At 37.2% G+C, this 25,938-nt stretch overlaps 2 protein-coding genes across 2 annotated transcripts in view; both read right to left on the bottom strand.

Moving 5' to 3' along the window:
• Window positions 1–17,541, bottom strand: part of LOC149789844 (uncharacterized) — an 80,658-nt gene extending 63,117 nt beyond the window's left edge. Inside the window, exons 1-3 of the mRNA XM_089971834.1 lie at window positions 16,835–17,541; window positions 13,538–13,786; window positions 6,008–6,129 (exon numbers count right to left, since the gene is read on the bottom strand). Coding sequence (XP_089827960.1) covers window positions 6,008–6,129; window positions 13,538–13,786; window positions 16,835–17,374 — 911 coding nt within the window. The 5' untranslated portion in view covers window positions 17,375–17,541. The remainder of the gene's footprint in view (window positions 1–6,007; window positions 6,130–13,537; window positions 13,787–16,834) is intronic.
• The window catches only part of LOC149789843 (uncharacterized), a 102,369-nt gene continuing 93,969 nt past the window's right edge, over window positions 17,539–25,938 (bottom strand). The window contains exons 7-8 of the mRNA XM_089973137.1: window positions 18,515–19,081; window positions 17,539–17,600 (exon numbers count right to left, since the gene is read on the bottom strand). Of these exons, the coding sequence (XP_089829263.1) occupies window positions 17,539–17,600; window positions 18,515–19,081 (629 nt within the window). The remainder of the gene's footprint in view (window positions 17,601–18,514; window positions 19,082–25,938) is intronic.

The raw sequence follows: 25,938 nt of genomic DNA, 5'->3' as shown, positions 1-25,938 counted from the left end.
TGTGTGTCTGGCCAGTAAGCAGTACTTCTTTAGAAGCTAAAACTAAAATAAGCTTTCCATATAGTTATTACCCAGGGCATAATGTTGCTTTCGGGGGGGGGGGGAGGGGAGGGGCTGTCAAAAATATTTTGGTAGAGCATGTTCTCATGAATGTTTTCACTGAATTTGGCTAAATTTGCCCAATACAATTTCAGCAAATAATGACAACTATGGATGGATGGCTAATGGATATAGTCTCATGCCTGAATGTCAAATTACCTGTTGCCAAGGGAGGTAAAATAAATTGAAGCATTCTCAGCATCCAGTCTATTAACAGCAAAGGAAAGACATTTGGATTTATGAGATTAATCAATACTGTGCAAATGAAAGACATTTGGATTCATGAAGTTAGTGGCTACTTTGACTGCAAAGTGAAGACATTTGGATTCATGAGGCTAGTGGCTACTTTGACTGCACATGGAAGACATTTGGATTTATGAGGTTAGTTGTTACTGTGACTGCAAAGGAAAGACATTTGGATTCATAAAGTTAGTGACTACTTTGATTGCAAAGGGAAGACATTTAGAATCATGAGGTTAGTGGCTACTGTGACTGCAATGGGAAAACATTTATGTTCATGAGGTTAGTGGCTACTGGGAATGCCATGTGGGTCCTGTTTGTCATATATAACCATTTTAAGAAATCATGAAGCAAGTTTCCAACAGTGGCGACTCTCCCACCCTCTGCTTGATTTCCAATCTCTTTTGTTTCCAGTCTTTTGTTAAGTTACAGTACTTGTGCTTGTGCTAAATCAATCTCAACTCATTTCTAAAATAAAGTGTATGAATATGTCATACTTACACCTGATATGATGGTGATATGGCTAATTCTTTACTATGAACTAAACAGAGCAAGGTCAAACAAGTGACATGTATGCATAGGCCAACATTAACAAAGTCTACTGGCCACATCTGTAGTATATAAATAAATTAAAATTGTTGCAGTGTGTGGAACAATGTTTTGTTCATCAATCTGCAGGCTTGATTCACAGGTATAGCTTGATTCACAGTTATAACAAATGGAAGCCTGAGTAGATATGGAAAATTATTTAAGAAGCAAAAATCTGCAATAATCGTCTTGGCATTGCAGTGTTCAAGGTTTTACAGCAAAGTCCTTATGTCAAATTAAGAAACAAATGAAAAGAGGAAATATGTTGTGGCATTATAGAATAACAAGCTAAATGCACATCTGAATTCGACAGAAGCACAACAACTATCAGACAAGAGTCCCTCAGAGGGATTAATGCTCCACTGGATGAAAATAATTTCAGGAAATCCCAGAAAATACAGTTTCTTCATTTTAGTTCCTAACTGTTGAAACTATTAGTACCATATTGGTCATAATTTGCATTATTTTCACTCATATACCACAAGAAGTCTTTTGGTGAAAACACCTTGTCTATGTATCTAGCTATTCAGGAGAAGTAGCAATAACAAGATTTACAAAATGGCACCAAGGTACCCACAGGAGCCCATAGTGGCTGAGTGGGCTAAAGCACTCTCCATCATGGATCACTGCCATCTCAACTCCGTCTGTGCTGGTTCAAGTCTCGGATTCAGCCAATGTGGGTATGTGAGAAAGCTTTCCAGTAGCTTCTCATGGGTTGGTGGTTCTTTCCGGGGTTTTCCTGGGTTCTTCCTCCGCCATTAATACTGGCCACGACGTATAGCCTATCATGTGCTAAAAAATGGCATTAAACCCCACAACAACAACAACAAGGTAGCCATACCAGATGTTAGATCAGCATCGGTTTCATTTTGGAGATGACATCAAGGTACCCATACTGGATGTTAGATCAGTATCGGTTTCATTTAGGAGGAACTAGACATCATACAAAGCTTTATAGGGAAAAGCAACCCATGTGAAAATGGCTTTCCACTTCTGGCAATAACAATTAGGTATGAAACAATATTGATGTATTGATGCATCTATAATTTTACCAAACTGATACACATCAAAATAAGAGGTGGCAATTGATACAAAACCATACCTAGCCTATACAAGTTACTTTAATATTCATCAGTCATCAATACAATTATTAGTTATCAGCGTTCAAAGAAATTGATTTCGACACAGGCCCTTGGCTCGTGACTTTCCCTGACTGAAACTCCACAAGCCAGGACTCCAAGTTTCACATGCCCTAAATTTCCTCCTTTTTAATATTGTCACAAAAATGTTGAAGTAGCTATAATTCATATATATATTTAATATGGTTTAGATGACGCAATTGTCATTACTGTCAGGAATGGTCCTGGCTTTTAAAAAGCTGTCGCAAAAAAAATCGCCAACCTCAATATTTTGTCACCAATTTTCAAAAAGTGTCGCCAAAACAAGTAGTGTACATTTTTCCAAGTGTTAATTTAGTCTATTAATGTAACAGGCAATGAAAATTACAAAAGATGGGTTAGTTAATACTTTAATTACAACAAGCATTAACAAAATGTTACAAAGTGTTACATGAAGATCCGTCGCGATTTTAGGGCTGCCCACTTGTTGAATGCAGTTTCAAAGTCTAATTTTTCACATCTGTACATGCTGATTCTCATTAAATTCTCGAGAGATGAGATGCAGAGCTTATTTCTGATGTCAGTTTTTATGAGGTTCATCATACGGAATCCACGTTCACAGTCTACAGTGCTGACAGGTGACACCAGTAGTCTCTCAGCAGCCCCCCCCCCCCCCATGGCTAGCTTCCCAAAGCTTGTAGCGAATTGCTTCCTAACTCCCAAGAATGATCACTGAATGCTGTATAAATTGTCTCGACAAGAAAAATAGGATCTCCGTTCCCACGAATGAAACTTACACGAGTCAACACCAATACTGGACCGTATATATAAGCATAAATTCACACCCAATTTAGGGATTCTTTCACTCCTGTATTTTGAGAAATAAATAATTATTATTAATTATGCAAAACTGTTTTTTTTTTGTTGGTTTTTTTTGCTATTTCTTGTTGCGGAGTTTAAGTCTCTGCAGCCGTAACACGAGACTGATGGCAAAAGGAAAAGATCAATGACTAAAATGCTGCACTGGCGACAGATATAGTTGTGATTGAGATTTTTTCCATTTGTTTTGTATTTATACACAGTAGTCGGTACTTCAAAGGTTATCAGTTTTCTATGAATGTTCAGCAAAACTATTGTATTGGTATATGTATTTAAAAAAAAACAGAAGGATTAGCCATACAATTAATTATATCTGTTCTATTCGCGTCTTCTTAAGTCGGTCAGTTGTAGGTATAGTGCGGTAGCATGATTGACTGTATCGCAGCATACAGTCCTCAGCCCAGATGTCAGCATAAGCAGATTATGATGTAACAATGCACTGTAAAGATGGGGTTGTCAATAAGAACAAAGGATCGTTTGTGTAACAGATTGATTCCAATGCATTGCTTTGTCAAGTTTGTGGCTTCCTTTCGTTCTGCCTTTTAATTTATCCAGTCCAAATCCATGATTGTATGTACAAATTAAATAACCAAAAAGTATGTCGCCAAAAAAATCGCCAGATGGGATATTTTTGTCGCCAATAAGGAAAAAAAATCGCAATTTGCGACATTGGCGAAGCCCAGGACGATCCCTGAGACTGTTCACTACACTCACTAGTAACTGGAGGGTCCTGGTCTTCAAACTTCTCTTCGTGATTCTCTGAATGAATCCTGGTCAGAATCGAGTAGACATTATGTCAATCTCTTGTTTGCAGTATTTGCATATAATTAATACCCTCCCCTTCTATTTCTCTTTTTACCTGCCGTGCTTCTTAAAGAAAAACTCCGTCAACCAAGAGCTCTGAAATTTATCTGTGGTGCACTTGGCCAATAGCTAATTGTTTTATTAATTGGCAAAAAATTTATGAAGTACACTTGAATAACATTACGACAACTGAAATGATCAATCTTTGCATTCTTTATATGCAGTACAATCCTACTTCAAAGAAATGTTGCCGCTGTTCACAAACTTTCAAAAAAAAATAGATATGGCTTAAACATTAACACTCAAGGCAGTACCACGTAATAAGTTTTGTTATTGTACACGCATCTATCATCGATTTGAAGTACTGACAAGAAACTGCTCCATTTCCTGATCCAACCTCGTATGCAAATAAGAACACTGAGCTCACCCACTGCAGACTTTGAACACATCTCTCTAGCTACTGTCAGCCAATTATGTGAAACAGTGGTTTATACCCGATTTATTTTCTTTTGATTGCTATTATTTAAATTGTCCAAGTGTTTGTTTGACATCAGCTCCAAACATGACTGTTGCCGTTTTTACGTGCAACATTAACAGGCATATACTGCAAGTGTGTGGGTTTTATTTGATGAATGCTAAAAATTGTGTTATCTCAGAGCATGACCATATCAAGGGGTTTGGGAGTTATTCATTGTATTTTAAGCATGGCACACCATACTTCAATTTGATTAAAATCAGATCTCAATTTCACATAGGACAGTGATCATCTAATTTAGATTGTGATGTATTATGGAAGGTATGTCAACATCTTGAAAATTTACACATTTCATCTGCACAATCAAAGTTTCCTCAGGCAAATTATAGTTTTTGACAAGCCTGATAGGCACCTCATTTTTAATACAGGATTATGGACCAGACCTAATATTACAGGAGTCAGTGGAGTTGGGCTATCGGATCTTTTTAGCACTGGTCGTTTACATTTCTATTATTTTACTTCATCTGAGACATATGTTGCAAGCACATGTACTCATTTATGTTAATTAAATATTCTACAAAAACAACAAGATGATGTGGATGGTAATGTCCCTCAGCAACCCACCTCACTGATTCAACCCTAATTATCTGATCTTAACTGTATATTCAGCAAAAAGATACATTCCAAACGTGTCCCCTATAAAAGATGCATTCCAAATATGTCCCACATAAATCATGCATTCCAAATGTGTCCCCTGTAAAAGATGCATTCCAAATGTGTCCCCCATAAAGGAGGCTTTCAAAATGTGTCCCCCATAAAGGAGGAATTCTAAATATGGTCCCCCATAAAGGAGGCATTAAAATGTGTCCCATTAAAAGAGGCATTCTAAATGTGTCCCCATTTATAAGAATGCACATTACTCATCATCACCCCTTTTAAAAGAAGATACTCTTTTGATTTGTATCTTGTCTCCTCTAAATTGATGGTTATTCTTCCAGTGTGTCAGACAGTGATATATGTTATATTGAGGTTTAACTGGTGGTTATTGTTTGTTTTAGTATCAAGTAAACAATATCCACTAATTAGAACTGTGTCCAATATGGATCATTTATCTGATCAAATGGTGGAACTAGGAAACACCTAAAAGGTTGAATTAAAGTCATGACAACTAACAGGTGTCTGTTCAAAAGCATTTTTGTTATCTTGTCATGGATGAGAATGGCATGTGAGTGTGTGTGTGTGTGATGTCTAGCAATGGGTCATCGTGCTGCAGACAAGTAGTATCATGTCCCACCCAGTCAGATAATCCTGACACCAATCTGGCCAGTCCTTACAATAACCTCTTAATACTGAGCACCAAGCGAGGCAGCTGTTAGTAGCATTTTTTAAGTCTTTGGGATGACATGGGTAGGGTCTGCACCTACGACCTCCCACATCCGAGGTGGACACTCTAACCACTAGGCCACCATAGCAGTCCGAGAACAGCATATAAATGGATGCTAAATATGTGTCTGTGAAAAACAAAAATGCTGCATGCACATACAGAAAATGCAAATGTTAATTTATTTGATGATGATAGTGGAGTTTATGTACTGTATACAAAACTGTAGAACAAAATGCAGGTATGCATGCATCAGATATATACAACCTCATGAACTCATGGAATTTAAAATATAGCGTAACACTCCACACTACTACTCCCATCCCTTCATCATCTTAAATCAGATTGAGAAAACTTAAGGTCCTATGCAGCAGTGGTACAACAATTATTGAACCCAAAACAAACATGAATTGTCTTGTTTACCTGAAGTAGAGAATTGTGCCTATCTCATGTTGGAACCTGAGGAATAAATCCAGCTGTTCTGCAGTCTTTATTGGTACAGATGCTGCCTGATTCAGTTCCTCAACCAGAACGAGTGGAATGACCTGAAATTCAAATTAACAAAATTGGAATCTTGCAAAAAACTTATTTTAGAGAAATCATTGCTGGAACATCAGTTTTGTGGATTGGTGGTTCTTGTTGGGGTTTTCCGAAATTCTTCCAACACCTCAAGATACAGTATACTAAACTTACTTTATAAAATAATTTATTGTTTCCCATCATGTACAATGTTACAACATAAATGCTGTCCAAACATTTACAGTAAATACAGTAACCTAACTTTTGTTGGCAATTTTATTTATGGGGTCGGACTATTTTGCGAAAATCAGCATGACCCAATGCTGCTAATCCAGGGGTGTCCAAACTTTTTGCAAAGAGGGCCAGATTTGATAAAGTGAAGATGACGGGGGGCCAATAGTTCCTTCTGATGTTTTTTTAAACCATAAAAGTTATATGCAAATATACACTGTTATAGAACAATGAATAAATAATATAAAAAAACAAAAAAAAAAACAATAAAGAAATGAAATAATTTGTATTGTCACAATTATCTTTATTTTTCAAATGACAATGTAACTAAATATAAGCCATTCAAGGAGACATGAACAACTCTATAAACACAATTCTGCCTTTCATTCATATCTGGAGAGTCAGATAACATTGAACTGTATGTAATACCTTAAATTTGCCCGAGTTAGATAAATATCTTTGCCTCATGGTCATTTTAAACAGGAGTTATAACTAATGCAAAGTTTTCTGTTATCACTAAAGTTGAAAATAAGTGAATTTTGCTTTTGTCTTTTAAAAGATCTTTCAGAAAATAATAGTTTGTGCCACATATACAGGTACATAACATCAACTGTTATAACCAAATCTTATTCAAGTGTTTAATAAAATAAGTGACATAAGTCCAAGAGCATAAGTGTGCTTTTGGCTTTTCACTGTTACAAGTGACAGATGTTACCATTCAAAACACTCAATTTCAGATTGATCAAGAAACCGATAACTTGCTGACACTAATGAGAAGGGTGATACTGAGATCTGGATTTCACTAAAGAGGCCAGGTCTGGTTTGAGGGCAGTGGTTGAGATGCGTAAAATGTCACGTAAGTGGGAGTCACTTAGTCTTGACCTCAATCGGTTCTTGTTTAAGTTCATGACAGAGAATGTCTACTCACACAAATATGTGGAGCCAAATAAGCTCAGAATATTCTTAGCAAATGTTCGCATTTCTGGAAATCTGCTTTTATCCAGCTGTGCGTAAAAGTCAACAAAAGAAAGCTGCTGATGTTTGTCACGCCACTGATCGTCACACTGCAGCTCAATGAGCTCTAGCTGCAGCTGTGGAGGAGCATCATCAGGGTCCACGGAGAAGGGTGAAGAAGAAAGCAACATGTCCTTTTCAATAACAGGAAAATCCTAAAGTGTTTGTTTTGTTCCACAGAAAGAGATGCGGTAGCTGTTGCATAACTCTTCATTTGCACACCGATGTTGTCCTGTGGTAAACTGTCAATTACCTCTTTCAAAGCTGGGAAGTGCATGGTGCAGGGCTCTGTTTGGGACAAGTGTCTTTGGAAAAGTTGTAGCTTCGTTCCAAAGGCCTTGACGTGAACGTATAGCTGGTTCACCACTGCATCTCGTCCTTGAAGATTAACATTCAGCCCATTCAGATGCTTCGTTATGTCAACCAAAAACGACAAATCTGCCAGCCATACAGGATCGGACATTCTTTCATCGGTTGCCCTTTTCACACAAAAATGTCTTATTTCTTCTCTGAGAGAGAAAATTCGCTGCATTGCGGACCCCCAACTTAGCCACCTCACATCATTGTGATACATTGTGTCTCCGTATTCATCTTGGATGTCAAGCAAGAACTGCTGAAACTGTCGGTGGTGTAGAGCTTTATAGCTAATAGAATTGATAGCCTTTACCACTGGTTTCATAACATGATCAAATTTGAGATGTTTGGCGCAGAGAGCCTGCTGGTGAATTATACAGTGTAGTTTAATAGTGTTACCTCCTTCCTCGCTGACTTTACTGCAAATCAGTGTGGACAATCCACTTCGCTCACCGGCCATGGCAGGCACACTATCGGTAATGATCCCAGAAACTTTACTCCACAGTAGTTTCATATCATCAACAGCATCACAAACAAAAACGAATATATTCGTTCCTCTGGTTTGGTCTTTAAGGCTTTGGAGGTCAAGCAGATCCTCTATTACGTTCATGCTGTCATCAACTCCTCTTAAAAATGCAAGAACTGTGCAGTATCAGAAGCATCGGTGCTTTCATCGCAGGCTAATGAGAAATAATCAAAAGTCACTCCCCTGTCCCTCAGTTGTCTCTTAATATCTGACAATATGTCCTCCACTCTCCGTGCCAGTGTTACTTGCCAGGCAAACATTCATAAATTCTTGCTTCTTCTCGGGGCAAATGTTCACCACCATTTTCATGACACAGTCTTTGATAAATGTACCTTTAGTAAAGGATTTGCCATGTTTAGCTATTAACATGACCACTTCGTAGCAAACTTTGGTGATATTTTCCTTTGACTCACATGCCCGCGTGAAGAATCGCTGTGTAATGCCAGAGAAGCTTGGAATTGCTTCACATTTTCAGCGCTGTTACTCCCTGTTAGCTTGTCTCATATATGTTAGCATGTTTAGTCTGGTAGTGTCTCTTTACGTTGAAATCCTTACAAGGCAACTGTCTCGTTACAAATGAGACAAACACAACTGCCTCGATTTTCAGTGAAAAAGTATTGTAATTCCTATCTCTCCAAAAGCTGCAGCCCTCACTTTCAACTTTCCTCTTTTTCTTTTCAGTCGCCATGGCAGAAATGAGCGGAGAAGGTTTCGTGTGCTAGCGGGCCATAAATAATACATTATATGACCGAAACTGCGGGCCATATGAAATCTTAGCGCGGGCCATGATTGGCTCGCGGGCTGGACTTTGGACACCCCTGTGCTAATTGATCAGCACCTACGGCACAACTTAACATGGGTTAAGAACCACTGCTGTATATGATATATACATTCAGCAGGTAGCAACACTTATATTCCTAATGTCAATGTGTTCAGGGAAGGTATTCAAAATATAAAATGCACTATATATTTTCAAAACATCTTGTGTACTAAGATAGTGGCTTGACTCTTCAATCCCAATTGTTACATATATCTGCTACCCCTACCAAGAATGTCTCACTAAGGCCAGCAATATTTGTTTCACATGTTAGATCAATCGTCTGTTAAGTTGTGATCGAATATCGTGCACTGCTCTTGTTGACCTGAAACATTTGTATCCGAAAAGTTTTAAAAATCGGGTCTGATGCAAGGAACAGATTATGGCATCATCATTTCCACCTAAAAGATATGTAACAAACACTTGACAGTGAGTCAACATGACTTAATGACCTCCAGTTCAGTTTCAGAAACAGCAGTTCCGATCTCAAGGTCAATTAGTTCTTGCTACATCACTCAGTTCAACGTGATCTTTATATTTTTAATTCCTGTGGTGGCAACTGTCGACTCTCCCACAATAAACAATATTCAAAGGGAAATTGGCACGTCATCCAATAAATACAACTGATTTAGACCACTATCATCTATCTCACTGTAGGCAACATACACACAGAAATGACATGTCAAATGAAACCAATTGTTACGTTTCCTATTGTTTTTCAAAGTAGGGCCAAACATATGAATAAATATTCTTTGCTGAGAGTTTGGACTTTTTAAAGTCGTATCTGGTTTTTATTTTTAGCTTCAAATACTGTTTTCGTATGTTGGTTGACAATTCTAAATGTTATTGTTATATGTAGGATTTAAAGCCATTTTTCAGCACAAGAAAGGCTATACATGGCGGCCAGTATTAATGGTGGAGGAAGAACTCGGGATAACCCCGGAAAGAACCACCAACCCACGAGAAGCTACTGGCAAGCTTTCTCGCATATCCACATTGGCTGAATCCGAGACTCGAACCCACACAGACATAGGTGAGATGGCAGTGTTCCATAATGGATTACTGTAGAAGCACAGCCTGACCATCAGGTGTCTTGCATGAAAAACTTCGATTGACAAAGGTATCTGAAGTATTGATATCAAGTTAGTCTGTTTCTGTGATAATTCCATGGATTCTAACATGAAAACATACTCTGAGCAAGAAAAGTTATTACATGCCATAATTATATGAAACTATATGAAAAATATATTTTTTGTTATTATTATTCAAATAATCATTTTAGCAATGTACAGTCTGCCGCAGTACATCAAATGCATTTCTGAGGCTAGTTAATGACTTTCTCACTGCTTTTGATAGTGTAAAGATTAGTATTCATCCTCCTTGACTTGTCTGACACAATAGACCATGATATATTACTTCATCATCTCCTGAATGTATTTGGTGTCTATGATACAGCCCTATCATGGTTCAAATCCTACTTAGTCAACAGGACATAAATTATGCCTGTACAAGGAACAACATTCCAGCCCAGTTCATCTATTGTGTCTACAAGGAACAACATTCCAGTCCAGTTAATTTACTGTGTCTGTACAAGAACATTTAATTATGATCTGTGTTACACCTGAGCGAAAATGTGATTAAAGAACATTAAACCATGGTCTGTATTGGACTTGAGCTAGAATGGGATTAAAGAACATTTAATCATGGTCTGTGTCAGACGTGAGGCAGAATGTGATTGAAGAACATTTAGTCATGGTCTGTATCGGACTTGAGCTAGAATGTGATTAAAGAATATTTAGTCATGGTCTGTGTTGGACCTGAGCCACAATGTGATTAAAGAACATTTAATCATGGTCTGTGTTGGACCTGAGCCACAATGTGATTGAAGAGCATTCAATCATGGTCTGTGTCAGACCTGAGCAAAAATGTGATTAAAGAACATTTAATCATAGTCCATATTGGACTTGAGCTAGAATGGGATTAAAGAACATTTAATCATGGTCTGTGTCAGACCTGAGGCAGAATGTGGTTGAAGAACATTTAGTCATGGTCTGTGTTGGACCTGAGCCAAAATATGATTAAAGATGTGAACCAGAATTGGATTAAAGAACATTTATTCATGGCCTGTATCAGCCACAATGGGATTAGAGAACATTTAATCATGGCCTGTATCGGGTCTGAGCCAGAATTGGATTAAAGAACATTTAATCATGGCCTGTGTCGGGTCTGAGCCAAAATGGGATTAAGGAACATTTAATTATGGCCTGGATCAGGTCTTGGCCAGAATGGGATTGAAGAACATTTAATCATGGCCATAAGGGTGAGCAATTTAGACCATTCAGCCACTCAAGGCCACCAATCTAAGCCAGAAAAGCTCATTTGCAATTAAAGAACATCTGATCATGGTCTATATTGGATCTGAGCCAGAATAACTCATATGCTATTAAAGAACATTTGGTCACATCTGGACTGCTACATTAGACTGCTGTAACAAATAGGACTTCATTATTTCAGTTTATATCAAGTAGGAATTAATGATACTTTATCACTGATGGTTGTTTGTCAAAAAGTTTCATACCTGAACTAAATCATACATATTTACTTGCTTCAATTTGTTCACATACTATTAATTATTATTTATTTACTGTATATAATCTTTTCAATGTGAGTAAGTCTCAACAGCTGGATGACAAATTTATAGTGTGCACTTACGGAACATATGACCATAATCTTCTTCACTTTTGTACTTTAGCAATAAAGGTGTTGATAAAACTTCCACAAAGATTGATAATGCTTGCAGTCTTAGCACACTGCATACTGAGTTGCTTTTCTTCACTTTTTGGGTTGCAGGTATCATGATAAAAATGAGATTTTTTAATCCATATAAATAAAAAGAAATTTTATCTTCTTTATTAAGTGCTTTGATAGCTACTTATTATTATTATTGCTTCCTTTTAATGCTTCCTCTGAGTGCCTGCTAGTTTTTCCTCAGTGTATCTGTACGTTCTTACTCATAATGCCTGTATGTTCTTCCTCATTAGTGCTTCCTCAAAGTGCCTGTTAGTTCTTCCTCTGGGTGCCTGTTAGTTCTTCCTCTGGGTGCCTGTAAGTTCTTCCTCTGGGTGCCTGTTAGTTCTTCCTCAGAGTGCCTGTAAGTTCTTCCTCTGGGTGCCTGTTAGTTCTTCCTCAGAGTGCCTGTAAGTTCTTCCTCATAGTGCTTCATCAGACTTCCTACAAGTTCTTCCTCAAAGTGCTTCCTCAGAGTGCCTGTTGATTCTTCCTCAGAGTGCCAGTAAAATCTTCCTTAAAGTGCATCATCTGAGTGCCTGTTAGTTCTTCCTCAGCATCCTTGTAAGTTCTTCCTTATAGTGCTTCCTCAAAGTGCCTGTTAGTTCTTCCTCCGAGTGACAACCGCTTCGGTGGCTTAGTGGTTAGAGTGTCCGCCTCGGATGTGGGTTCAATCCCTGGCCGAGTCATACCAGAGACTTACGAAAATGGTACAAACAACTGCCTCGCTTGGTGCTCAGCATTAGTGTAGGACTGGTCGGCCTGGTGATAGGATACTGTGACTGGGTGGGACATCATGCCACATGTCAGTGGCATGATGCCCCAATGTTAGACATCACTATATACTGCCACACTGCAGACATTGTAGTGACATGACTGAAAAATTGTTAAAAGCTACGTTAAAAACCCAAGTAACACACACACACACCCTCAGAGTGCTTGTATTTTCTTCCTCATAGTGCCTGTAAGTTCTTCCTCATGGTGCTTCCTCTGAGTGCCTGTTAGTTCTTCCTCAGGCTGCCTGTAAGTTCTTCCTCAAAGTGCTTCCTCAGAGTGCCTGTAAGTTCCTCAAAGTGCAATCTTTGAGTACCTGTAAGTTCTTCCTCTGAGTGCCTGTAAGTTCTGCCTCATATTGCTTCCTGAGTGCATGTTAGTTCTTCTTCAGAGTGCCTGTAAGTTCTTCTTCAGAGTGCCTGTAAGTTCTTCCTCATAGTGCTTCATCAGAGTGCCTGTAAGTTCTTCCTCATAGTGATTCCTCTGAGTGCCTGTAAGTTCTTCCTCACAGTGCTTCCTCTGAATGCCCATTAGTTCTTCCTCAGATTGCCTGTAAGTTCTTCCTCATAGTGCTTCCTTTGTGTGCCTGTTAGTACATCATCTTGGCCCTTTTTATTGCCACTTGTTGCTCTTAATAATTCCTAGTGCTATTTCCCAGGATGATTTTGTTATAATAAGTTCTAAAGATTATTAACCATAAAAATAAATCTGCCTCAAGAAAGCACACTGAAGGGTGTTTGTTTTCACTGCAACAGACAGATGTGCAGAAATATATAACGACAGTCAGACACTTACATATCAATATGTCCCATCTGCAAATAGTGGGGGCATAACATGTTGATGAATAAGCAGGATGAATGATATATGACAAAAGCAAGTTATAAGCTTGGTTAGCTGTACATTTCTGCAGTATTATTTTCTATTATTTTACCTTTTTTCCAGCAGATTTAAGCTTCATTAGTGCCTCTTCCATTGGTAGCCAACTGGTCGGCACTTCCTCACCCCAATATGGCTGCTCTTTAGCCAACTGGAAAATCCTGTCTTTCAATGCTTGCAACTGAGGTTCATGCTGGGTGTTATCAATGGCAAAAAATGTTGCCACATGACGTAAAGTTGGCTTATCATTCAAAATCTGGCAAATCTGTGGGAAATACATTCTGATGACTTCTTTTCGCTTATCCTGCAAAGAAAGGACATAAAATCGGAATGCGCTATGTATAGCATGGGACATACTTACAGCTATGTATAGCATGGGATGTAATGAGAGCTATGTATAGCATGGGACATACTTAGAGCTATGTATAGCATGGGACATACTGAGAGCTATGTATAGTATGGGATGTACTGAGAGCTATGTATAGCATGGGACATATTTAGAGCTATGAATAGCACGGGATGTACTGAGAGTTATGTATAGCATGGGATGTACTTAGAGCTATGTATAGCATGGGACATACTGAGAGCAATGTATAGCATGGGATCTACTGGTAGCTATGTATAGCATGGGATGTACTAAGAACTATGTATAGTATGGGATGTACTGAGAGCTATGTATAGCATGGGACATACTTAGAGCTATGTATAGCATGGGACATACTGAGAGCTATGTATAGTATGGGACATACTGAGAGCTATGTATAGTATGGGATGTACTGAGAGCTATGTATAGCATGGGATGTACTGAGAGCTATGTATAGCATGGGATGTACTGAGAGTTATGTATAGCATGGGATGTACTTAGAGCTATGTATAGCATGGGACATACTGAGAGCAATGTATAGCATGATATGTACTTAGAGTTATGTATAGCATCGGATGTACTGAGAGCTATATATAGCATGGGATGTACTGAGAGTTAAGTATAGCAGGGACAAACTTAGAGCTATGTATAGCATTGGACGTACTGAGAGCTATGTATAGCATGGGATGTACTGGTAGCTATGTATAGCATGGGATGTACTGAGAACTATGTATAGCATGGGATGTACTTGGAGCTATGTATCGCATGGGATGTACTGAGAGCTATGTATAGCATGGGATGTACTGAGAACTATGTATAGCATGGGATGTACTTAGAGCTATGTACAGCATGGGATGTACTGAGAGCTATGTATAGCATGGGATGTACTGAGAACTATGTATAGCATGGGATGTACTTAGAGCTATGTATAGTATGGGATATACTGAGAGCTACGTATAGCATGGGACATACTGAGAACTATGTATAGCATGGGATGTACTTAGAGCTATGTATAGCATGGGATGTACTGAGAACTATGTATAGCATGGGATGTACTTAGAGCTATGTACAGCATGGGATGTACTTAGAGCTATGTATAGCATGGGATGTACTTAGAGCTATGTATAGCATGGGATGTACTGAGAGCTATGTATAGTATGGGATGTACTTAGAGCTATGTATAGTATGGGATGTACTTAGAGCTATGTATAGCATGGGATGTACTTAGAGCTATGTATAGTATGGGATGTACTTAGAGCTATGTATAGTATGGGATATACTGAGAGCTACTTATAGCATGGGACATACTTAAAGTTGTTATGGAAGTAGGGCTGCAAAGAATCTTACACATGTCAATGAAGTAAATATACTAAAAGCTGGTATGGAAGTAGGGCTGCAAAGACATCTTACACATGTCAGTGAAGTAAATATACTAAAAGCTGGTATGGAAGTAGGACTGCAAAGACATCTTACAAATGTCAATTAAGTAAATACACTAGAAGCTGTTATGGAAATACCCCTGCAAAGACATCATGTGTCATTGAAGTAAATACACTCTAAGTTGGTTTGGAAGTAAGACTGCAAAGACATCTTACATGTGTCAATTAAGTAAATACAATAGAAGCTGTTATGAAAGTAGGATTGCAAAGACATCTTACATGTGCCAATTAAGTAAATACAATAGAAGCTGTTATGGAAGTAGGATTGCAAAGACATCTTACATGTGTCAGTTAAGTAAATACAATAGAAGCTGTTATGGAAGTAGGATTGCAACAAGATTACAATGATATTTAGGGTGTAATGGCTCTTAATACATTGAGGTAAATAATTGCTTCTGTCTACACTAGATTAATATAATATTATGCAACATAATATATGTATCAATGTCAACCTATCAGCAATTTGAGAAATACAAATCTGTGTAACCTATCTACCATTTCAGTAACACATCACTGTAAGAATCAGCCATTTGATAAACACAACAATGTGTAACCTAATACAAAGTATTCTATTAGCCATTTGAGAATTACAACACTAATCTATCAACCACTTTGAGCAACATAAGAATGGGTTAGTACAAGGCCTATTTTTATAAATTCTGATACAGGTAATGCGCAGCAAACATATAACATAGACTGATTTGATGAGACCATGTCTCAGTTTCACAAACTCCAAACCCACTTCACTTGATTAGAACTGTGAAAAAGTTAATTGTTGAGATTAGTTGCCACAAACAGCAAAGTCCACTAAAATGCACAGCAGCAGTGTGGTGATGTCGAGGGAGAAGATAACACATTGATTGCAATGCCCAAGTGAATTCAGTTTTTATACGTATGGGAGGCTCGAGGCATCTCTCATAAGCATTACTAGATCAATCATTTTTTAGATGGATCAGTTCAGCATGCAGTCCACATTGGACAGTAGATGGGATGTTTGGTTAGAAAACTTTTAAGGTTTCAGATCAATGTGGTACTGACAAGCATATACGAAGGTCGTGATAAAGCAGTGGTTTATCTCTTTTATTGTGAGCCAGCTTGGAAACTGGACAATGAATACGAATCAGGTTTTGAAAGGAGTTGCAAGGAGAGAAAAAGTGCTTCAGAAAGGCAACATGAGGTTTGGTAATGTGCAAAATACATTGATACCATTGTATGGTTCAAATAAAGAGAAACATCACCTTTGGTAATAACAGACTTGTATTTAATAGCCTACCGAGTCACTCATGGCTTTACTGTTTCGTAACAAGTTTTAATGATGACACAGCAAACCAAACTTGCAATCTATGCACACTGAATATATATATATATATATATATATATATATATATATATATATATATATATATATATATATATATATATATATATATACATCAAACTACATGGGCAATGTAAGCAGTACAACTTTTATAGCTGATACAACAGACCACAAAGGCAATGTAAGCAGAATAAGAAAAACTAATGCATTTTAAATAACATTTATATCTACCTCTTGTATTTTATCCACATGTGTACCAACAAGAATCACAGGTGGGGCAGATGGGATGCCAACATCTGGAGTTGTCACTGAGGTACTAGCTCCAGGGGATGTCACTATGGTATCAGCTGATGAGGATGTAACAGTGATGCCCATTGCTGGAGATGCCCCTGTGCTGGAAGCTGTTGCAGATGTCATTGTGCTGCCAACTGCAGTGGAAAAAGTCAATGTTGTGCCAGCTGCAGGATATGTAAATGTGATGCCAGTTGCTGGTGATGTCACCATGATGCCAGATGCAGTGGAAGTCACTGTTCTGCCAGCTGCAATGGAATTCACTGTGCTGCCAGCTGCAGCAGATGTAAATGTAATGCCAGTTGCTGGTGATGTCACCATGATACCAGCTGCAGTGGAAGTCACTGTTCTGCCAGCTGCAGTGGAATTCACTGTTCTGCCAGCTGCAGCAGATGTAAATGTAATGCCAGTTGCAGGGGATGTCATTGTGATGCCAGTTGCTGGTGATGTCATCATGATGCCAGCTGCAGTTGAAGTCATTGTGATTCCAGTTGCAGTGGAAGTCACAGTGATGCCACCTGCAGGGGATGTAACTTGGGAACCATCTGCCTGGGATGATGCACAGCAATGTATTGAATTGAGCCAAACTTCAACCAGTTCTGCAAAGGATCAAAGACAGACATTAATGATAATAATAATTAATTTTATACTGCATAACACAGTGGTCCATCTACAGACAAGTGCATCATTCTTTTAGCCTGCACTCCTACAAAATAATCAGTTCTATAATTATAGTATAATTATGTATATATATATATATATATATATATATATATATATATATATATATATATATATATATATATATATTCCATTACGCTAGAAGAAAATATGAATTCAAATTACTGTACTCTAGAAGAAAACATGCATTCAAATAGCAACCAAGGTCTTCATAATCATTTATTTTCTCTGGATTAGTTTTTGTTATGCATATTTGATTTAATTTATATTTGATTTAATTTAATTGTTTGTTTGTTAGTATTAAAATATTTTTATTCCATTATGTGCTATTGTAATGTAATTGTATTTACTGGATTTGACATTTTCCAGAAATTAATTTTCCAGAAATTCAGTTCAGTTTCATGTGACTCCTTTTGTAAACACTAATAATAGAAACTTTGTATCTAATGCTGACCTAGTTCCTGACCATGATTCAGAAATCAGTGAGTGCTGAAGCAAACAACTTTTTTATTTTTATTTTATTCTTTCTTAGAGTAAGATTCATAAAGAGAAATTGAGGCCATACTTGGAATACATGACAAATAACATGTATCAATTAGGTTTTTCCGGTGGATTGACACACATCAGGGCATCTGTTTGCATTTTACTAAGAATTAATATTGATGTATTAAGAAATAATAGTTATTCTTGCCATATTCTTCTTTGTAGTTAACCGGAATTTATAACTTTCACTGTAGATCATGTTCTCATATTCTAGGCAAACTCAACTCTCCATAAGGGTCATGGGGCAAATATTTTAAACATTTAGCAGGATTTTTTGTAGATATTTTCTAGTCTGGAACAGCAAATTGTTTGTATCAATACATTCAATGTTCATTAAAATGTTTGTCCAAACAATACTGGAAACTAGTTTTGTCTCTGTATGTTGATCAACATTACCTTGAACTTGATTCAATTTTAATCCGTCTGTATCAAAGTAACAATCATCATCTCTCACAAGATCTGTGAATTGTTGACTGAGATTGGTAACCAAGAGGTATATCGCACGGTGTGTAAGAAATGTCTGGTGTGTAGTGTAGAATACATATTGGCCTGCAAAATCCCATATTGCCAATGCTGCATACTCTTCTAAATTCTTTTTTAGTTCGTCTGCCTTCTCATTGACCAACTGAAGGAATTCCATTGTTGCATCACCTATACTGCTTTCAGGTTTTCCACTGTCAAGAATGGCATCATGACTCGCCTCCAGTGCTTGGGAGTTTACATCAACGTTTTGGTGAATGTCTGACTCTGGACTGGTTGGCATGTCATCATCTTCGATATCACTGAAATCATTGTGATAGATGACATTTGTGCTGGATGTTATATCATCCTCATCACTGTCAATAAAATCATTTTGATAAATGATTTCTCCATGCTCTCCCTGCTCACTACTGACCTCTGACCTCTCTGTTTTATTAGTCAGGAGCTTTACAATACGTTGAAGGCGAGTCAGCTGATCAGAATCTTGAAAAACAAAAGGAAGATAAAATGTTTTATAGCCAAATAAAGTTATCAATTATCTCACTGAGTATTGTTTACTTTGTCTCTGCATAACATATAATACTAATCTAATGCAAGATTTTACATTAGTTACAAATACTTGCATAAAACACTACCTTGGTAACACAACAGCAATTTCTATTAGACTGAGGTTGTTATAAATTTTGATACTTCTTTTTATGTTATACATTTTCCAGTCAAAAAATAAACTGATAAATACTTAATTGGTTACATAATAGTTGTTACTGAAATGATTAACCAGTTTTCATACCATGTAAATTTATGTTGTTGTTTAGGTTTAATGCAATTTTTTAATGCAGTTTTGAATCTGATAAAAGCCTGATAAGAACCATTGTCCTATTGGAAGCTACTGCCAAGCTTTCTTATACAACCATATTGGCCAAGCCCAAGATCAAACCCACGCAGACTGATATGAGATGGCAGTAAAGGGATGTGCATTAGACCACTCTGCCACCGTTGGCCCCAAATATGTATGCTCCGTAACATATACCAAATAAAAGCAGTATAACCCCAAGGACCAATAATAATAATAATAATAATAATAATGTATAGTAATAATCATATAACTGGATAATGAACATTTGAATGAGCAGAGCCAAGGAAAATCACATGCAGGCCAGTAGTTGGACCACTCTGATGATGAAAAGAAAAGTATGTCTGACCCATGTATGTATTTGTCATGAATGAGCATACAAGTGATTTGAGTGAGTGAGTGATCAATCACAGTACATGATGTGGCACTAACATCGCCTCCCTGCCTACTAATAAAATCCTTATACATCTTTCATCTTTGGATGAACAACACTTTACTCGTTCTACTTTTGCATATAGTGTAGTCATAATGCGACAGAACTGTAACAACTGTAAATTTCTAGTTTTCGAATCTGGTAAGATACAATGTATCTGACATACTGAAATACCCACATGCAGGTTGTGTATAGTATCTGTTTCATTTGTAGTATTGTATATAAATTATTCATTCTGTTTTGTTTTAGGTGTATCCCATTGCAGTGGGATGACATCATTAAGAGTCAAGGTCAGTAACTTCACAGCTGATGGACATTCAACTATGTGTAAATAGAATTACCTTGGAAACAAAGTATGGTCTACCTGATTTTTGTAAGGTTATTTGCTACAACTTTGAGCAAGCAGACCTGACCTTGCCTACAAATTTGAAGGACATATCCACTGGCCTTGTTCCAGAGTATGTTATTGTGTCATACGTCAGTTGAGAATCTGTATATTAGGTGGATGAAGTAAATAATTATTCATTCAAATCAGTAATTTAGTTGGGTTCAGTTATAATTTGAGAGGAATCATTTATTTAACTTATTCAATGGAATTATAAAGTGCTCTAAATTCTAGCGACAACTTAAAATTACTGGCACAACAGCTCATTAAGGGCTACTGGAAAGTCAGCACATTAAGGGCTATTGGAAAGTCAGCTCATTAAGAGCTACTGGAAAGTCTGCACATGAGGGCTACTGGAAAGTCAGCACATTCAAGATATGGAATTCACTCAGAACATTTTATGTTTCTACATGTGATAGAACTGAACACTGAAGTTTCCATCTAAATGTTCACACTGAATTCTGGGGCAATACGATATTTGTCAAATTATAACAAATTTGTTGGTTTCACTTTTTCTGCTATTTATTTTAAGACCATAGAGTCTTAGCACATCTCAGGAGTAGCACAAACAACATTGCATGATGGACAAATTCTGGTCATCACATCAGTGCCATTTTTACTTAAGAGACAAACAAGCTTTAAAAGAAGCATTTTAGTGAAAACCCAATGCTGAAATGATCATCAATTCTGAAGAAATCTTTCAAACATTATTTTCAAACTGGCCACTATGGCAGCCATGTCTGATTTTCAAGACTGCTGGTGTAGCAGCCATGCTAGATGTGCTTTAGTGGCAAGATTTTTATTTATGACCAGCTATATATCATAAGAAATGTTTTAGTGATATGATACTGTTTATATAACCATTAATTGAAGAGAAGTGGTAAAATTTGCAAGACGTCCACCATGGCAGCAATATTTGAGCAGTACCATTTCATTTTGGGCCAACAAAAACTTCGATTGGATGTCAGATCTGCACCAGTTTAATTTAAGACAAACTGGACATCATGTCTCGGAGTAAAAATCCGATGTTGATATAACAATTCTTGCTGAAGAAGTAGCGATTAGTAAATTTTCAAGATGGCTGTTGCGGTAGTAACACTTACATCAGAGAGGCACCATTTTCAGATTGGGCCAACTATACATCATATGAAATTAATTAGTGAAAACTCTATGTTGATATGACCATTCATGAGTGTGTGAGTGTGATAACAAGACTTTCAAGATGGCTGCCATAGTGGATGAGTTCATCACAGTTAGGACCAGCTAGAAATCATAGAGTCTTCTAGTGAAAACCCCAGTGAATGACACATGGGCACCATTTTCACATAGGACCAACTAGGCACCATGAAAAGTAATTTAGTGAAACCCCCATGTTCATATGACAATCTGAGTAAATATGGTAAATTCTTAAGATGACTGTCATATTGGATGTCAGATCAGTACCACTTTAATTTAGGGTAAAGTTAAAAGAAGTATTTAGCCCTATGTCAAAATAACTTTCTGTTCTGGAGCAGTGATACCAATATTTTCAAGATGGTTGCCACGGTGGCCATAGTAGGTTGGTTAATTTGCATCATATTTATCTAGGACAAAGTAGATATTGAAAGAAGTCTTTTAGTGAAAACCCTATGCAAATATACCTTTCTGTTCAGGAGTAGTGATACCAACATTTCAAAATGGCAGGAGGAAGTGTGATAACAAATGATTTTCATGATAGCATCTATACTGGATATGCATTAGCAGCAAGACGTTCATTCATGACCAACTAGACATCATAAGAAATACTTTAGTGAAAGCATAGTCTTTTACAACCTTCCATTCTGGTGTAGAACCATTAAGATTTTCAAGAAGTCCACCTTGGCAGCCATATTAGGATAGACCATGAATCATAGAGAGTCGTCTAGTGAAAACCTCATGTTGACATGGCCATCCATTAACTAGTAGTTTTTGTCGTTGTAGGGTTTAATGCCATTTTTCAGCTCAAGATAGGCTATATATGGCGGCCAGTATAATTGGTGGAGGAAGAACACTGGAAAATCCAGGGAAGAACCACCAACCCATGATTAGCTACTGGCAGACTTTCTCATGTACCAACGTTAGCCAAGCCTGAGACTTGAACTCACGCAGACAGAGGTGAGATGGCAGTAATCCGTAACGGTGAGCACTTTAGACCACTCGGAGCCCCTTAACTAGTAGTAACTACAAGATTTTTCAAATGTCTGCTAGCTACAGTATCATATGCCAGATGGCACCATCTTCTCATAGGTGTGTGTGTGTTTTGGATTTTTAACATAGCTTCAATAATTTTTCAGTTATTTCGCTACGATGTCTGCAATGTGACAGTTTATAGTGATGTCTAGTACTGGGGCATCATGCTGCAGACATGCAGCATCTTGTCCCACCCAGTCACATTATCCTGACACCAGGCCAACCAGTCCTAAGACTGACCTCTTAATGCTGAGCACCAAGCGAGGCAGCTGTAAGTACCATTTTTATAAGGTCTTTGATATGACTCGGCTGGGGATCGAACCCACAACCTCCAGCATCTGAGGCAGACGCTCTAACCACTAGGCCACCGGAGCGGTCAGATCTTCACGTTGGACCAATTATCCAATTTGATATATATATATATATATATAGATATATATATATATATATATATATATATATATATATATATATATATATATATATATAGATAGATAGATAGATAGATATATATATATATATATATATCATAACAAGTTATTTAGTGGAAAACCCATGTTCAAAGGACAAACTGTTAATGTGGAAATATGACACATTTTTGTCATAACTGCCACTGGATGAATTTAGTTTCAACTAGTAATCACAAAAGGTCTATTAGTGAAAACCTTATGATGACATGAGCATCCATTCACTAACCATAGTCATAAACAAGATTTTCAGGATGGTCACCATGGAAGCCATATCTGACATCTGAGTAAGTTTATTTTAATTTAGGACTACCTATACCTTATGGATGAACGTGTTTCAAAAGCAAAACTCCAAGTCGCAATTAGGAGAAGTGGCAATTTCACACTTGTGCTAATGGACCAATGACAAATGCTTCCCATAACCAGTAGTGCTAATGATACAGTTCTCATGTATAAAGGTCAAAACAACGCCAGATCATCTGAAGAGTTTTACTCCAGTCTCTGAAGTTCATAACAGAATCCCACACTCTTCATTACCTAACAGCTACACAACCCAAAACATAAGGCTGAAATGTTTAACTCATTAAGGTCAAATGATGTAATTTCGCAACATGAGCTGGTACCTTTCTTCCAGGGCCTGAGGCATCATCAAAATGCATGGCAGACCCAAGCCGTTGCTACAAGAAACATGAACATTCTTCTCACATTAAAATAAATACTTCTGAAAAAATACATTTCTGAACCAGATTCCCTTTGGTCAAATCATCAGCATTCCTATCCCATACTAGATTTTTTTGTAAGGATTCTTTTAAATTTCTTCTCTTTATATCTAAGGCAGACTTGACTTAACTTCATACGGTCAGACAAACACTGGAAGTCCAAAACTTCATCCCACTGCTACTGTACAGACTTCATGCAATCTCAAACAACTTCTATTTGACTAGACAGAACAAGAAAACTTTCTTTTCTACCCAAATCTTAACAGAAAATAAGCATAAATTTTTTGGTCTTAACGAGATAATAGGACTTTATGATAAACACCTTGTTTTAAATATCCAATATTGCACTTGCTTCGGTTGTTCACACATTTCATTATCACTAACATTAATACTGTACATTCTAATACTATGTGAGATGATTCTAAGCATGACTGAATACAAGTTATTATTATTATTTACTATTATTATTTACTAGTTGGGAAATTCATTGAGTAATATCAGTAGCTGATCATACAACCTTGGATCTAACTGTTGCAATCTCAAGTCATGGAGTTGCCATGATGGTGATTAAACTCAAGATTGCATTATATTTTGCTACTATGCAAGGCTGAAGAACAGTGACACTGGCAACCGATTTTCTCAGAAAAAATGGGAAAATTCCTCCTCTACCCCCATTTAAACAAGTTAAGTTATGGTTTAAAATATGACCCTCCAAAAGACTCTATACTAATTGCCTTGTACTGTCTTTGCATTTCATCAGTCATACTCTACACCGCTGTATAAACATTCCAACCTAATGTATGATTTAGAACGGAAGTGTTGTATCCCAAAGACGTGCTAAAGAAGACTAGACATGAAGTTATAGAGAAACTTTTCAAAAAGTTGCCGTTCAAAGATCAGTATGGTTAGGTTTATTTTTGGTGTTTTCACAAAAAGGAGTGGTGACAAAAAACATCTTTGACCTTACAGCGCCTCTTGAATATTCCAGCATTGCTCTACGTTTCTGACCAACTTAATTGCATTTAAAAGCTAAATCTCCAATATCATACTATTTAGAGACTTATTTCTATGAATTGTATCTGTTCCTGAATATATTTGCCTATTAATTAATGTAAACAATCAAATAAAGTGATACCTTCTGAGACACAGTGATGTCCACCATTACTCCCCATGACTGGTTCACTTATCGTTTCAAACTAATTTTATGTAGAAGATGATGTATACATGGAAGTTAAGATGTTCACATCACTAATTCTATTCTTAAAACACAAAATGATATTTACATACTATTGTTTACAGTGAGAAACACAAGTCTGTATGTTGTTATCATCAATAACTTACAGAAATCGGGCAGTAATAGTTGATATCTTACTTAGGAAGCGTAAATGGTCAATCTTCTATCAAAAATCATGCCTGTCAAGAGTTTGCTTGTTGGCATAATAGATACCAACACTAGTTATTTGATGGCTTGATGCCTACATGTCGCCTTGAGATACAACAAAACAATGGAACTAACCTGGCCAAGACAAGGCAGCATCTCAACAGTTATGATCACCCAATGTTCCTGTAAAATATCACAGGGGGAAATTATTTTTCTTTCTTAACAGAAGAAGGAGAACTTTGCATTTTTGGGGGAACTTAGTCACACACTTCACCTGGTTAGCGTCACCCCTGTCTCAAGTCAGTGGAATGCCCTGTTCGAAGCTGATAATGTGCATTATCTTTTAAACATACAACCCAAATAAGTTCTACATCCAAGATTTTATCCTAACACCAATAAATGCCCTAAGAACTTTTAGGTCTGACACTCACACCATCAGGCCCTAAACATATCAATGAATTTCTCTCCATTTAATCTCCATGTTCTGGTGAAAAAAATAAAATAACAGAGTTGAGCAAAATCCAGTACTAGTAGCTGTAATATTAATTTTCATAAAACATTCATATAAACACGTGAGTGAAATAACAAGGATCTCAAATATTGTCATGATTTTAACTTGGCACAGCCTGCTGACACCAATATGTGCCCGGTATAATGATTTTACCACACCACAACCTGCTTTGAACACCAACATATCCTTTATGAAATAAAACCACAAGCATCACATGTTCTGCATTTGTTCCCAGTAATTATATATGTACGTTAATAAACCTGTTCAAACATGTGCATAAACATGTCTGTTGCACGATGCTCCTGTGCTATACATCACTATAAGCTGTCACATTGCAGACATCATAGCAATATGACTGAACAATTTTAAAAAAACCTTAACAA

The sequence above is a fragment of the Sinohyriopsis cumingii genome, chromosome 10, assembly GCF_028554795.1.
Source record: "Sinohyriopsis cumingii isolate HCF-2022 chromosome 10, ASM2855479v2, whole genome shotgun sequence".
Lineage (NCBI taxonomy): Eukaryota > Metazoa > Mollusca > Bivalvia > Unionida > Unionidae > Sinohyriopsis > Sinohyriopsis cumingii.
The sequence above is the reverse complement of the archived record's forward strand: the minus strand, read 5'-3'. Positions and strand labels throughout refer to the sequence as shown.